Source organism: Pollicipes pollicipes, unplaced genomic scaffold, assembly GCF_011947565.3.
Source record: "Pollicipes pollicipes isolate AB1234 unplaced genomic scaffold, Ppol_2.1 Scaffold_6052;HRSCAF=7182_pilon_pilon_pilon, whole genome shotgun sequence".
In the NCBI taxonomy this organism is placed as follows: domain Eukaryota; kingdom Metazoa; phylum Arthropoda; class Thecostraca; order Pollicipedomorpha; family Pollicipedidae; genus Pollicipes; species Pollicipes pollicipes.
This window is the reverse complement of record NW_023596805.1, coordinates 14,023,900-14,039,994: the sequence shown is the minus strand read 5'-3', so window position 1 is coordinate 14,039,994 and position 16,095 is coordinate 14,023,900. Positions and strand designations below refer to the sequence as shown.

Below are 16,095 nucleotides of genomic sequence, written 5' to 3'. Positions count from 1 at the left end.
GGGGCATGTGCGCCGCCCCTGACAGTGAGTCAGGGGCACGGACAGTGCCAGCCACGGTTAATGTCTGAAGTGATCATCCGTTCTTCGGGAATCGCTCACCTGCAGCACTGTCCGTGAGTGCTCCACATTTCAACAGATTTAGCTCATCCTGAATCCGAAACGTTAACTTCGGTGTCTGATTGCAAATGTCACTCACCGAGGCGCCGGGTGTCGGCGTGCTCGGCCGCAAGGATCACGACCGGCCGGCGGTGATCCGACGGCAGCTGCCGGTGACTGGCAGAACCGTCCGGCGCGATGGCGGCGACGGACAGGGGCCGATTATGGTCGGGGAGGGGGAGGGGATCTGGTGCAGAGCGGGAGGCCCCGTCGGGCCGCGGCGCTGGCTAGGGCCAGGTGGCGGCGCGGCGGCGTTGCCGGCCAAACACGTGCACGCCCGAGCTTGATACCGGCGCAAAGCCTCAGGCGCTGCGTTTGTAGCCGGCTGCGCTGTGTGAGGCGCCTCTGTAGACGGCTGGGACTGTGTGGGCGCCTCTGTAGCCGGCTGGGACTTTGTGGGCCTAACCAGGGTGGGTTCCTGACGAGTTTTTGATCATTGCTGACGGCCAGCACGGAGTTTGGCGAATGTTGCATACCCCTGACCGCCCGACGAGATTGGTGCTGCTGCCAGTCAGGTCATGTCAGGTGGCCTCAGGTTCTGGGCCCGCGAGAGGGCCGGGTGATGAATATTCGGATGAACCAGCGTTCACTCTGAGTGCCTGTCCTCAGACGAGAAACTTTCGATGCTCTCCGGACTGGCTCGGCTGAGAGCTGCAATAACTTCGCCGATCGTGCATATCAGTTAAACTGAACTGGTGCGATGCCCCCGAACTTGATCGGACCGGCTCCCTCGCTCGCGGTCCAGCCGGCAGTGTCGCGTCAGACACTCAGGGAGCAGCGATGCGCTGCCGCCGACTGCCAACGCCGTTTGTCCGGAAATTCGCCACGTGCCGCGCTCGCCGCACTCCTCATCAGAGCGGCGTGCACTACTTTCTGCGCCCTTGGAGCGGGCGTGAAGATCACCTTTTCGTGAAGTTCGCCGACTGCCGACACGGCAAATGCCGGACGACTGCCATTGTGTTTTGCCGTTTCTCAGATTCTATTGGTGATACGCCTTCTGAACGTTGGTCGGCGTTTTTCTGTAGCATATGGCTATCGGCCGAAGAGGCGCCCCAGCTGCCTTTGAAGCATAGCTCTCCGATGGAGCGCGGTCATACGGCTATTGGCTGAAGGGGCGCCTCAGCTGCCATTGCAGCATAGCTCTCCGGTGGAGCGCGGTCATACGGCTATTGGCTGAAGGGGCGCCTCAGCTGCCATTGCAGCATATCTCCCCGATGCAGCGCGGTCATACGGCTATCGGCTGAAAGGGCGCCTCAGCTGCCATTGCGGCATATCTCCCCGATGCAGCGCGGTCATACGGCTATCGGCTGAAGAGGCGCCTCAGCTGCCATTGCAGCATATCTCCCCGATGCAGCGCGGCCATACGGCTATCGGCTGAAGGGGAGCCTCAGCTGCCATTGCAGCATAGCTCTCCGATGGAGCGCGGTCATACGGCTATCGACTGAAGGGGCGCCTCAGCTGCCATTGCAGCATATCTCCCCGATGCAGCGCGGCCATACGGCTATCGGCTGAAGGGGAGCCTCAGCTGCCATTGCAGCATAGCTCTCCGATGGAGCGCGGTCATACGGCTATCGACTGAAGGGGCGCCTCAGCCGCCATTGCAGCATAGCTCTCCGATGGAGCGCGGTCCCACCGGCCGTCTGCCGCGCGCCGAGGTGACCCCTGCGTGAGGTGGCCGGGCGGCGAATAGCCTGATTGCGATCAGATTCTCCAGCGGCCTCGGTCAGGCGTGCCGGCTCACTCACGGACGGAACGCGCTGGCGCCTCCAGCGTTGTCGGCCCGGCCGCGCGCCGCTCGCTCAGACGGAGGCGGTCACGTGCGCACGTGTCGCGGCAATCCCCCGGCCGGCCGCCGGTGACATGTGACCTGCGGCCACGCCCGCGGGCGCGCGCCGGAAGCGCGGACGGCAGGCAGGCGTGCTGATGCGCGGCAGGCAGGCGTGCTGATGCGCGGCTGGCAGGCGTGCTGATGCGCGGCAGGCAGGCGTGCTGATGCGCGGCTGGCAGGCGTGCTGATGCGCGGCTGACGGTCGGGCTGGGGGCTCACTGAAGCTCAGGGAGGACTGAGGCTGAGGGCGGCTGGGGCTGAGGGCTGGCTCAGACTGGGGGCCTGGCCGGGCTGAGGTGCTGACCGGGGCTGAGGCCTGTCTGGGGCTGAGGGCTGACCGGGGCAAGACGGATGAGAGCCCGATGAAGGCATCGGCCGGCTCCAACGAGGCTGGAGGTGGGACGAAGCTGTGGCGGACGTACCGTGGGTTTGATAATTGGCCAGTGTTGGAGTCAGACGAGAGCTGGTTAAAGGCAGGCCTGGCGTGGCCGGGCGTGTCTGCTCTCAGCTGTCGCAAGTCAGACGAGGGCTGGTTAACGACAGGCCTGGCCTGGCCGGGCGTAGTCTGCTCTCAGCTGTCGTAAGTCAGACGAGAGCTGGTTAACGGCAGGCCTGGCTTGGCCGGGCGTGGTCTGCTCTCAGCTGTCGTAAGTCAGACGAGAGCTGGTTAACGGCACGCCTGGCCTGGCCGGGCGTGGTCTGCTCTCAGCTGTCGTAAGTCAGACGAGAGCTGGTTAACGGCAGGCCTGGCCTGGCCGGGCGTGGTCTGCTCTCAGCTGTTGTAAGTCAGGCGAATGCCAGTTCAAGACATTCGTTGGATTCATGAGGGTAGTCTTCCAAGTCGATAAGAGCCTGATAAAAACACTGCTCAGTTCGAGAGTGGGGAGCGGCCGAACAGAGGCCAGTTTGGGTGAGGGGGTGCTTCCTACCCGCCCTGTGCGGCTGGTGGAAGCCAGGAGCTCTGGCAGTGCGCCAGTGTGTGAACACATGTGCACCGTCTGCGGTGTTAGGTGCCTTGCAACGGAACACGCCCGTCGGTGATCAGCCGTGACGCGAGATGAAAACGAGCGAGGCATGGTTGTAAAATAAGTTGTGAGACATGGTTGGATGGGTTAACACCTCGCATTCCTACCGGGCGGTGGCATCAAGAACATGCGGCGAACCAGATGTGTGAGATGTGTGATGTGTGATGATGATGATGATGATGTGACGTGTGGCGATGATCTTCCAGATGTGTGACTGTTAACTTATTCTCGATCTTCTCTCCGGTGCAAGAAGACCGTGTCTGTCTGAACAGCTTTTGCAGATGGATCGGATGTTTGTAATACCGAATGTGTCGCCCGTCTCGTCTGGCTGCGCTGCCTGAGAGGCGTAGCCCGTCTTCCGTAATGGTCTGCTTGCTTAGACTCCGGCGGGTAACAGGCGCCTACTGGGGCTGTGCTGCACGCCCGCCACAAAATCAGCCTCGTCGAGTATACAACTAGTCGGCTCCGATTCTGATGGTCTCATATGACACAAAGTCGGCAGGCACGAGTGAGCGCATTTTAAAGTAAACTCCATTTGCCTGTATGCAGCGTATTCATTGGCATACACATACCACCGATAGTCTTGTATACGTGAGCTCCATGCTTTTCAATGCAGAGCCCCCAGCGGCGTATCAGGCGGTTTCATGGCTTTGCCAAAGACCTAGAATTGGGATATGTTTACCATGCCGGAATACGGTCGGCTTCATTACGAAGCGCGAGGGGAGGTGGCGTCCACGATGGTGGTTCGTCATTTGAAGGAAAAACCAGAGGTCATTTCACAAATCGCGTAGAGCACGGAGGCTGTTTCAGCACCCTGATATCGTCAACCAAAGTTTCAGTCATGATAGCATCGCGATGAAGCGTGAGATATGACACGATCGCGCGTCCTGCCTGGACTGTTCTTGGCGCTGGTCGGAAGGAGACGCTAACTGATGTTTTGTTTCATCGCCATGTTTATGACCATGGATGGCACGACGGGCTGATCCCCTGGTTATACGGATGTTTTAGCTATCTGGTCGAGTATCAACCGACGGACTCCCATTATCACGGCCTCCGCCGGCGTCGCGTGGTTGGATCAGTCGGCGTCGCCGGTCCCCCGGAGCGTGGCAAGCCCCGCTCGCCTGCCCCCTTCCTTCCTCGAACTCGCGCACCCACTTACGCACCTTTGACTCGGGGAAAGGTTCATTGCCATAAACTAGTCAAAGCTCTAAATGAATTAATCCTCCGTGGCTTCTTCTTGTCCGGTGTCATGCGTGTTGTGACTGAACGCGGCAAACTAGCGTCGACACGAAAACGAATCTTGGAGCAGGATGTAAATAGAGCCCGAAATGGCATTGTATCTCTCGGAGACACCCAACCCAACTAAGATATCGTGTGAGAGTCTTCTCTGTCGGAGGAGCATCAGCTGTTCTGTACTTAAAAAACGATCACGCGATACGTCATATGATTCTTTTACACCGATTAAACGAGGCTTACTTTTGGAGCATTAGCTGTGCTGTACTTAAAGGAAGAAAACAATATCACGCGCTATGTCATATGATTCTTTCACAACGATTAAACGGGACTAACTTTTGTACTGCACCTTGTAAGTGAGCTAGCTGCCATTTGGCAGTTGGCAACTACCGTGGAGGCCACTCGCGGGGCAAGGACTGAGATATTGTGCAGAATTAACGAGCAGTTCGTGTGCAGCAATGCCCGGTGTTGCTATTGGACGGGTGTGCCAATGGTCCAGAGGCGCCATTGAGAGCAACGTGGCGGGGATTAAGGAACGTGGCGTGCAAGGTATGCCTGACATAAGTTTGACGTGAGGCTGACATAAGTCTGATTACGTCCTGGAATGATGACGTTCTGAATCTGGGCCGAAGACGATCAAAATCGTATTTGATCAGTGCCTATCATGGTTTACATTCGGGACTCTTGTGCTAAAGATAGAGGCGGACCATGTGGCGCTCTAATGCTCATAAAGTTATCAAGGCGATGCCACAGTTTGACGTTTTCCTTTGCATGAGTGTGCTTTCATTACCATGCCTGTGTATTTAAGCGCTGTTCCTGCTAATCTCCGTTTCAATCAGATAGCCCGGCTTAAAAGTGAAGCTTAGCCATAGCTTTAGAGGGCGGCTCACTATTCGTGCATGGGGAAACACGTGAGATGAATGTGTTCTCTGCACGTGCAAGTCACGTGCAGCGGGGATTTGGACTCGCGAGAGCGCGGCCGTCTCGGCACAATGTCCATATAGCGGTGTGCACACGAGATGTAAGAATGTTTGAATTGTGGATGGAAAGTTGGGATAGAAGTCCTAGAATTGGGTAACTTTCGTAGCTGTCTGCCTTTAGAACATTTCTTCAACATTTCAACGTTTCGTCAACGTTTTCGTAAACGATCATGATTCTTCTAACGGCGACCCCAGAAGGGAGTTATTGAGGCACCTGGGGACCTAGATGTTATCGGCTTTTTTGAAGCACATAAGTTGTTTCAGAGGGGCCTTGCAATGGTGTGATAAGTCGTTGCGTGATGCATTTACAGAGCCGTCATCCAGTTTCATCTTGTTATATGCTATCGGATATTTAGAGCATGGGACAAATAAATGAGCCCAGATCCGTGAAAGTGAAGGTGTTGCGATTATGCAGGTAGAGTATGATAGTATTTGATATAGAGCATGATAGAGTATGAGGTACGGGGTTCGATTCCCCGCGGCACCCGCCCTTCCTGCCAGGGTGAGAGGCAGGCGACGCCATGTAGTCTCAGCAGCTGGGTGCGTCGTTAAGCCCCAATGATATGACATGAGTATGATGCCGGCAGAATTACTCATAAATTACAATTACAGGGTGAGCACGGCCGGCATGGCCAGTAACCTGCTGTCCGCACTATCATTGTTCATGCATCTGTCCACAATGGGCCGCCATCACCCTCACTGGAGGCCTCAACGTCGCCTTCCCCCGTTGCCGATCGGTCAGCATTGGGCCACTATTGCCCGGCAGCGATGTTTGATTCAAACTCCCGCGTGAAGCGCTGTCACCCCCTCACGCTTTGTCTCAGTGCCCCCCCCCCCCCCCTGCTCTCCCCACACACACCTCATACTGATCCAGGTGTGGTGAGCTCCTGTTATCCTCACGTGATGCCCGTATTTGTCTCCTCAGTGGGCCACTGCCAGCCTCGCGTGGTGTCTAAGTGCGCCCTGATGTCTCCACAGTAGGCCACTGCCGCCCTCACGTGATGCCTGTGTTCGTCTCCTCATTGGGCCACTGCCACCCTCACGTGGTGTCTAAGCGTGCCCTGATGTCTCCACAGTGGGCCACTGCCACCCTCACGTGGTTTCGCGCGGTCAGCAACAGATGGCGCGCCTAGTCTGGGCCCAGGGCTTCCTGTGTGACGCGCTCTCGCTGTACCTGAAGGAGCTGACTGACATGATGCCCGAGCAGCTGAGCGTCTGCTACCTCGTCAACTCCGGGTCAGTGCCAGGGCAACGGCCAGTCACAGTGGCAACTGCGGGTTGGTGTGGGACGCTGCAGTGTGCATGCTTGATCATAACCTAATCACGGCGCCTTTGCCGAGCCAGGCTGAAAGACCGGCTACGGCGCTGCTGTCGAGTCAGGCTGACAGAACGGCCGTTGTCGAGTCAGGCTGACAGGACGACCACTGTCGAGTCAGGCTGACAGACCGGCCGTTGTCGAGTCAGGCCGACAGACCGGCCGCTGTCGAGTCAGGCTGACAGACTGGCCGCTGTCGAGTCAGGCTGACAGACCGGCCGTTGTCGAGCCAGGCCGACAGACCGGCCGCTGTCGAGCCAAGCTGACAGACCGGCCGTTGTCGAGTCAGGCTGACAGACAGGCCGTCGTCGAGTCAGGCTGACAGACCGGCCGTTGTCGAGTCAGGCTGACAGACAGGCCGTTGTCGAGTCAGGCTGACAGACCGGCCACGGCGATATTGTCGAGCCAGGCGGACAGATTGGCCATGGTGATGTTGTCGAGTCAGGCTGACAGACCGGCGATGTTGTCAAGCCAAGGTAGCGTACCGGCCACTGCGCTATTGTCGAGCCGGGCTCACAGACGGTGAAAACGGCGACGTTTGAACTGGACACCTGGAAATGCGCCCCGGACCCTGAACTATTTCGAGGACGTCACCAGATATGCAGACGTTCACCACGCTGGCGCCGGCGTGTAAACACGGCATGCTTCCAGTGTCGAACTGCATAGAGAATCATTAGGGTGACATCAACAGGCTGAATGCTTTAAATGTGTCTGTCCGAACTGCCAGCTCTCGTATGAACGGTACATGTTTGCAGCACTAAACAATAGGCTAGGTTCTTTGGAGTGCGTGAACCGCCCTGTTGTGTAGCGATACAGATCCATATCTAGGCATGAATACAGATACGGATACAGATCTAGATACATATACAGACATTATTAAAGCCATCCGCAATTGGCTTGCGTCTATTGTAGCCTCTCGTAGTATACAACACAGGACATATGTAATTATCACAGACTACACCCACCGGCGGTCACTCCGTAGCACACAGGTTATGATCCATTCAACACTGTCTAGAAGACGCACGCCAGTCCGGCGCGGACACCACGTCGGGCAGGTGTCGCCTCAGGCGGCGGTAGCAGCTCGGCCTGCGGCGAGCTGTACAGTGTCGGATCCGACGGCCGAAGCGCCCTTGTCTCGATGCTGGGTTGCGGCGTACGCAGGCAGCCGGCCTGTCGCATAGTCCGACCTCGGGTTTCGGTGACGGTGATGCAGCCATCCCCTACGGCTTACCTGATGCTGCCCGCTCGCATCCATCGTTCTGCGGCGAACTCTCGCCAGATAACAGAGCGACAACAGAGTGGATTGACGTCGGCCGCCCGGTGGATTGACGTCTGTCGCCCGGTGGACTGACGTCCGTCGCCCCGGTGGATTGACGTCTGCCGCTCGGTGGATTGGCGTCCGCCGCTCGGTGGATTGGCTTGACGGCGTGCCGTACCCAAGTGACACTGCGCGCAGAGCGGAGCGGGGGGGGGGGGGGGGGGAGGGGGGAAGTGGGCGTCCGCGAGGTCGCCCAGCTGGAGACGTCTGTGCTCGGACGTCTCGAGCGGCGGATGACGCACGTGGAACACGGGGCCGTGTTGTTACCTTGGCCCGCTGGCGTGTTTTGTTCGGGCGCTAATGCCAAGCTGCACCATGAGACAAACGCGGGGTGAACGTGTCGGGAAGTGCTGTTGGGTTGTGTTGGGTCAGGTTGGATAGGAGTACTCTCATTCTGCGGGAAATTGGATCGGTGCTGAGCACGTTGAACAGACTTTGAACAGAACAGAACAGACTTTGATGTAATGGTTCTTGATGGGCTTGTCGTAACAGACCTGTTTGATCTGGCGGAGTACATGAACCCTTTCATGGTGATGGATGGGCTCAACGGTGAGCTGGCACCAGCCGCGCGCCAATGTGTAATTTTCATTTAGTAAGATCATTTTGTGGCGTTTACCCATATTTCAGTAATGAATCTAATCGTTTCGCTTGTTTTCACAACCTTTCCATCACACAAAGACAATCATTTCAGTCATAAGGAAATTATTGGATTCGGTTCCTCAGACTGACGCGTTCAGCTGCATATACCGGCGTTTGGCTTATCTTTACCAACGTGTGGTGACCTCCAGGTCGGAGGCGAACGACCTGGCCCTGAGGCTGGCCCGCAGCTACACTCGTCGGGAGGATGTCGTCGTGCTGGAGGGGTGAGTGCGCCGCCCTGCGGTGTCTTCGGCCAGCTGCCGGCCGCGCTCACTGGACAGCGGCGGCTGACGCAGACAGTGACTGACGTAGACAAGGGCAGGCGCGGACAGGGGCAGGCGCGGGCAGTGACTGGCGCGGGCAGTGACAGGCGCGGAAGTGATTGGTGCGGATAGTGACAGACGCGGGGAGCGACAGACGCGGACATTGTCTAGCGTGGGCAGTGCTTGAAGCGAACAGTGACAGGTGCGGACAGTGATCAGAGCGGACAGTGATAGGAGCGGACAGTGACAGGAGCGGACAGTGGCAGGAGCGGACGGTGACAGGAGTGGACACGGACAATGAAGGGTGCGGACAGTGACAGACGCGGACAGTGACAGGCACGAACTTTGATAGGCGGCCAATCCATAGGCCTGGCCGTGATCTCTACGGCTTTTGTTTTCAGTAACGTGGACAGTGTGCTCCCCTGACGAGCCTTCCTGACCGCAGGGCGTACCACGGCAACGTGGGCAGCGTGGCCGAGATCAGCCCGAGGCTGTTCGCCAGGTCTCGCTGCAGTCGGAAGGAGTACGTGCACGTGGCGCCGCTGCCAGACACGTACCGCGGCCTGTACCGCGAGGACGAGCCGCAGCCAGGTACGGAGTACAGGTACCGAGCCGCAGCCAGGTACCGAACCCGCGCTGGCGTCACAGTCCGGGGAATAGATGCTGGGTCACGTGCTCTGGCGACATTCGGCAGGAGCTCTGCAACGTGCACGCGGCTCGACGCATAATGATGTACAGAGGTCAACTGACTCGGGCTGAACCAGGCAGGGAAAGCCGTTTGGTAGCACTGCTGGTACGTGATCCCAGCGTGTATTGGCTCGTCTGACTCAGCGAAGGACCCTATGCCGTCCTGCTTGGCCAAATTTCTGGAGGCAACATCTTCCTTGACGCGGGGCCGCTCTACTTGTGTGGTGAACTCGGACCGCACTCCGCCAGTTGTGTTTAGCTTTTCCCCTGGAGCTGAAAACTACGTTTTAACCTGTTTGAGAATTTGAGGGTCATTTTGAAAATTGGAGAGCTACACAAAAGCCGAAAAGCATGGGCGTAGAACTACCCTAACCCTACCCCCCCCCCCCCCCCTCCCCAGCTCCCGCTCCTCTGTCTGTGGCCAGTGAAAAACAAACTGTCCCAGACAACCGATAGCAGACGGACCTGCGCTGCATAGCGCCTTGAGCTTTTCGGTCAGGCGGGCAGCTTCGCCTGGCAGGGCTGACCTGCGTCTGGACATGACCCTGTGCCAGCACCCGGCCCCCGTCACCGCCAGCGGCGCCCCTTCGTCAGAGCTGACCCGTGTCTGGGCATGATCTCGCGCGAGCAGCGGGCCCCCGTCACCGCCAGCGGCGCCCCTTCGTCAGAGCTGACCCGTGTCTGGGCATGATCTCGCGCGAGCAGCAGGCCCCCGTTACCGCCAGCGGCGCCCCTTCGTCAGGGCTGACCCGTGTCTGGGCATGATCTCGCGCGAGCAGCGGGCCCCCGTTACCGCCAGCGACGCCCCTTCGTCAGAACTGACCTGTGTCTGGGCATGATCCCGCGCAAGCAGCCGCGGTCCGCACCCGGCTCCCGCCACCGTCAGCGGCGCCCCTTCGTCAGGGCTGGCTTGTGTCTGGGCATGATCTCGCGCGAGCAGCCGGCCCCGTTATCACCAGCGGCGCCCCTTCGCAGGCGCCAAGTACGCAGCACACGTGGAGCGGCTGCTGGACACGGCGCAGGCCCGAGGCCGCTCAGTGGCCGCCTTCGTCTCCGAGTGCATCATCACCAGCTGCGGCATGGTCGTGCCGCCGTCAGACTACTTCAGCAAGGTGTACAGGTGCGGTTATGGACGGCTAGTGGCCGTCCCCCGCGCGGAGCGGCGCTGGAAACTGCGACGCCGGAGCGGTCCGCTGCAGGGGGTCGCAGGCGATCACGCAGCCTGGCGGACGGGCACCACCGACGGCCCTATGTCCGCTTGGCACAGTCGTCAACCCACGCGTTGCCCCCAAGTTTGACGGATTTGCCTGTCAGCTGATGTCGCCTGGGGGGATCATCGGTTGATCACGCACCGTCTGATGCCGCTTGGAAGTGAAGACCGCTTGTGTTGTGTTGAATGGAGTGGGTGTCCGTGGCAAGTCCAGCGGTGAAATAAGCGACGCCCATGGTTGCTGAGCGTCACAGCGCACGGCCGTGTCTGGCTTCTGGCCGTCTGACCGTGCGGCTCTGCCCCGTCGCAGCCGCGGCCGTGTCTGTCCGCTGGTCACCTGACCTCTCCATCGGCTCTGCCCTGACACAGCGCACGGCCTTGTCTGTCCACTGGCCGTCTGACCGCGCGGCTCTGGCCCGCCGCTGGTTCGCCGACTTGGTAGCCGTCTCTGTCGTACCCCTGTCTGACGGGCGGTGCAGCTCTGTCCTGCCACTGGCTGAGCGTGCGTGCGCTGTTGAGTCGGCGGACCGGCGGCCGCTGGTGTTGAGTGGCGTCCGTCCGTTCCAGCCTGGTGCGATCTCGGGGCGGTGTCTGCATCATGGACGAGGTCCAGACCGCCCTCGGGCGGATAGGCACGCACACGTGGGCTTTCGAAGTGAGTCATACCCCTGTCTCGTCCCGCCGTCCTGCCGCTCAACGACCCACGTCCCGCCACCCCTCCGTCCCTTCGTCCCGCGTCCCACCGTGCCGCCTTGAAGTCGTCCCACCGTCCCTCCGTCCCACTCCCCCTCCGTCCGCCTTCTGTCCGTACTACCCTCCCACCTTCTCTTCGTCCCACCGCCCCGCCGTCCCGCCGCGCCACCTCCCCACCGCCCCGCCGTCCCACCGTCCCCCCGTCCCACTGTCCTCACCGTCCCACCGTCACTTTTTCCGGCCGTTCCTCCGTCCCTCCGTCCCATCGTCCCTCTATCTCACCTTCCCTTGTCCCAGCGTCCCACCTTCCCAGCGTCCCAGCGTCCCACTGTCCCGCCGCCCCACTGTCTCACCGTCTCACCGTATCACCGTCTCACCGTCTCACCGTATCACCGTATCGCCGTATCGCCGTCCAGCGTCCCCCGTCTCCCGTCCCGCCGTCCTACTGCCGTTGGTGGCGCATGTCTTTGCTATTAGGCCAGTAGATGTTTGATAAGTGTCGTTAGGAGACAAATGTCTGCGCCAGCAATCGTAGAACTCCCTGCGGCATGTGGTGATCTAATCTCCAATTGTTCCACGACTGCCTTGTCCATACGTCGCGTCCGCCGGGCCATGGTAACGATGCTGTGGTTTGCGGCCTTGTCCTGACCTTGTCCAGCCGTACCGCACTGCAATGTGGTCGCCATAACCGACCGGTTTTTTGTGTCTGTGGGCAGTCGTACGGCGTAGTGCCGGATATCCTGACGCTGGGAAAGACTCTGGGGAACGGTCATCCCATGTCGGCCGTGGTCACCCGCCGCGACATCGCCGACTGTATGAGCGACTACTACTCCACGGTGAGCCAGTGGCGATTGGCCCCTATCGACCACCGGTCGAGTTATGGGCGGCTACTGAGTCGATATCGCCGAGAGCATGAGCGGCTGCGACTCCACCGCAATCCGGCGGTGTTGTTGTTGGCCGTGGATCGGGTTATGGACGGCTACTGATTCACGCTGTAGGGCCGTGTTTGCTGCTCGGTACAAGTTTCGTCGTCGCCCAGTCGTTAGTTACTCTGACAGCCTCCTGATTTTGTAGCAACTATAAATTCATCAATTATATTGGAATCCCATTTTAAATCATCGACATACCAGTTTTCTGGTTACGTCGTACACGTTCAAACTTTTTTCTACCCATGCCCCCCCCCCCCCCTCCCACTCGCTAAATGGCTTACGCCGCCCGCTGTGCTACTAACCACAGACGTGCATTTCTGACATCACTCATACCAAAAAAACGAAGGAGTACACATTCCGACCACCACGCTTCATGTGCACCGCGGGATGTTGTTTTGCTCGCAGGTAGATTGTCCCCGAATACGGCAATTTTCATGCCATTTTTACACAAAATCGGCACGGACCTTCGCGCTCACTCCGATAGGCTAAAATTAAGTATTTAAATATGTGTGCCAAGGTCGTCCATGCCAGATATGTAACCTTGGGCTGCAAAGACAGAACTTTGGTGCTGAGCTGAAATGGTGACCACATCATTTGGACAAATAAAATTGAAGTTCATTTGTTGAGCTGAAATGGTGACCACATCATTTGGACAAATGAAATTGAAGTTCATTTGTTGATTATATCTTGTTGGTGCTGCAGCGACGCTCCGCAGTGAAATTATTAGACATGGCTGGTCCTGAGGTGTCACTAAGGTGTGCTTTTAAGATACGCCCCAAAGTGGTTCACTTCCTTTAAGTTACTAAACGCTAACACGCCTTGTCACGTCATTGTAGCTGTGTGACCGAAGTACGTCAAAATTCAAGGCAAGATGTTCGCTGGAAACAGGTCATGTTATTTTTCTATACCTGAATTCTATACGTGATTCAGTGCAGTGTCGTGGTGGCCGCGTTAGGAGCAGATCCTGTGCGGGCTCAGTTTAGTGCAGTGTCGTGATGGCTGCGTTATGGGCAGATCCTGTATGGACTCAGTTCAGAACAGTATTGTGATGGCTGCGTTATGAGTAGCTCCTGCGTGGGCTCAGTTCAGTGCAGTGTCGTGATGGCTGCGTTATGGGCAGATCCCGTATAGGTTCAATTCAGTGCAGTGTCGTGATGGCTGCGTTATGGGCAGATCCCGTGTAGGCTCAGTTCAGTGCAGTGTCGTGATGGCTACGTTATGAGCAGCTCCCGCCTGGGTTCAGCGTACGTCAGCACGTGCTTCGCTCATGGCTGTTACGGACACAAACACGTCACATTTGTGTGGTTACCGGTCATTCCTCTGTTATTGCCGCTTATATCGTCTATGGATGGCTCTAGGTTCGTCATGTAGCAGCACGGGGTAGGAGTTCCAGAGCCGATGAACCGGAAAATTGCCCAATGAATGGGGCTGATCCAGGACTATCTTTTTCGGGGTGCACGCGGCAAATTCCGCGTGGCGAGTGTTCTGCACAAACCGCATGGACGCCGTGCAGCCATGCGCACCCATTAAGCCTGAATAATTAGTCATTAGGAACCCAAAACGACCCATGCAAACCATGCGAGAGGAGTTTCTCACAATTTTGAGGACAAGACCCCGATGTATCCGCGTAGCTCTGTTGGAGCTCCCAGAGTGGATCAAATAATTAGGTCATACCGTATTTATGGGTCGTGCTGGTTTTGCTGCCTGCAAAAACACAAACGTCAATCGGGAAGATGAATGCGTACCGTTGCATTCATACGTTTCCATTCAGCAGTCAGATGGAGAGCTCGATATGTTCATTGGGCCATCACGCTCTCTTTATGGGCGTTTCGCAGGAAGTCAGATCTAGTGCATGCTTGAGGCATCTGTGCGTACTGCGCGTGACGTTATTGACTGCATTGTGTCCCGAACAATTGGCGTGAATCCAGTCTGACTCCCAGCCCACCGGTAACACTGTCTACCTTCCCCTCCTTCCAGTTCGGTGGTAACCCCGTGTCGTGCACGGTGGGTCTGGCGGTGCTGGAGGTGATGCGGAACGAGCAGCTGATGACGGCGGCTACCAACGTGGGCCGACACCTGAAGGACGGTCTCACCCAGCTGACGCTGAAGCACTCCTGCATCGGTTAGTGACGGGCGGGCGCTCGGCCGGAGAGGCAGGAGCGCAGGTGGACCTGTGGTCAGGTCGCAGTCGCGGCTGGTAGAGGAATACGGCGGTGAGGTGCGAGTCGTTGCTGACGGAGCGCTGTCGTCGGCGCTGTCGGCGCTGGCGCAGCGCTGTCGTCGGCACTGACGGAGCGCTGTCGGAGCGCTGTCGTCGGCGCTGAAGGAGCGCTGTCGTCAGCGCTGACGGAGCGCTGTCGGAGCGCTGTCGTCGGCGCTGACGGAGCGCTGGCGTCGGCGCTGACGGAGCGCTGTCGTCGGCGCTGACGGAGCGCTGGCGTCGGCGCTGACGGAGCGCTGGCGTCGGCGCTGACGGAGCGCTATCGTTGGCACTGACGGAGCGCTGTCGTCGGCGCTGACGGAGTGCTGGCGTCGGTGCTGACGGCGGCGGTGTCGGCGTGACTCAAATCCCTAGGCCTCACTACGGACACCTACCCTACACCCATACGGTGCTAAATAGCCCAGATGCGAGCTAAATTACCGAAATGTCTCAATAGCTGTATTTCTAGGAGGTGTGCCGCTCATCGAATCTTCCATTTCGGAGATTTCTGAATGTTTGAAGCTTTTTCCGTGCAGCTACCACGCGGATTGGAAGACATTTTGACATTTTCCCGTTATAATATTTCCCGTTTTCCCGTTTTCCCTGTCATCCGTAACGACCCGAACCTACGGGCGGCATGTGTTTGGTTCCGAATCGTGTTTATTGGTTTCCAGTTGTGAACTGTTTTGTGTAATTCGGGATTGTAATCAGCAAAAGCCTTGATGGCCAGTCTTATCACGCTTTGCAAAGGCGAGCTTGATGCGAGTCATGGTTCGGCTTGCGTTTGTGTTTGGCTATAGATCGTATAGCTATATTGCTAGCCATATGTATATATCTGATATCTAATGTATGAGATATTAGATATATCTTATATTAGGTTATTAGATATTAGGATGCATATCTTATACATTATATATATATATATATATATATATATATATATATATATATATATTAGATTAGACTGATATATGAGATATATCAGCTAACAATACAGCTATAGATCCCATAGCTATGTTGCTAGCTATATATTTGTCATAGCCATAGCTATCTATAGCTGTTGGTTCTATACATGGCTGTCGAATAGTTCGATTCGTGTGAAGTGAAGTCAAGCACGCATGTCGAACATAAAGATCATAGCCGTAAGTGTCGGGCATGTGATCTTTGGCAGCGGGCCAATTACTGCTGGTCCTCTCATTCCTGGCTCTCTCGCACGACGCACACCACGGCCACGTGCTCACTCCACGTCAACCCCTCGAACCTGGTCATGGCACCTCCAAGCCGCATAGGTCAGGGCATGATGAGATTGCTGGCGACCGTGCTTGACCTGCCGTGGTGGAGCAGTTTAACGGTGGGGCGACCCGCGGTGTGCGGGCGTCACACCCGTCTGGGGACGTCGGCACGGACCGATCTGACGGTTCACCCCGGCTGCTCTGAATAGGGGAGCGAGAGTCCGGGAGCGGGTCGCGGACCCCGGGTTGGGTCACGTCCGCTCGGACCGGGCGGTGGCGCGATGGCGGCGTCGGACCCATTGGCACTGCACCGCCCGACTCCACTCTGGAGAAGGGAGGGAGAGCCCGGGAGGGGCCGCGATGTGCGGCTGTCGGACCCTCGGGGAC

The 16,095-nt window shown here is 57.8% G+C and overlaps 1 protein-coding gene across 1 annotated transcript in view; it reads left to right on the top strand.

Annotated features, from left to right (window-relative positions):
* Positions 1–16,095, top strand: part of LOC119104463 (5-phosphohydroxy-L-lysine phospho-lyase) — a gene marked incomplete in the record, with an annotated part of 55,788 nt that overhangs the window by 14,071 nt on the left and 25,622 nt on the right. Inside the window, 7 exon segments of the mRNA XM_037228179.1 lie at positions 6,299–6,458; positions 8,644–8,718; positions 9,203–9,348; positions 10,420–10,564; positions 11,222–11,309; positions 12,064–12,183; positions 14,254–14,398. Of these exon segments, the coding sequence (XP_037084074.1) occupies positions 6,299–6,458; positions 8,644–8,718; positions 9,203–9,348; positions 10,420–10,564; positions 11,222–11,309; positions 12,064–12,183; positions 14,254–14,398 (879 nt within the window).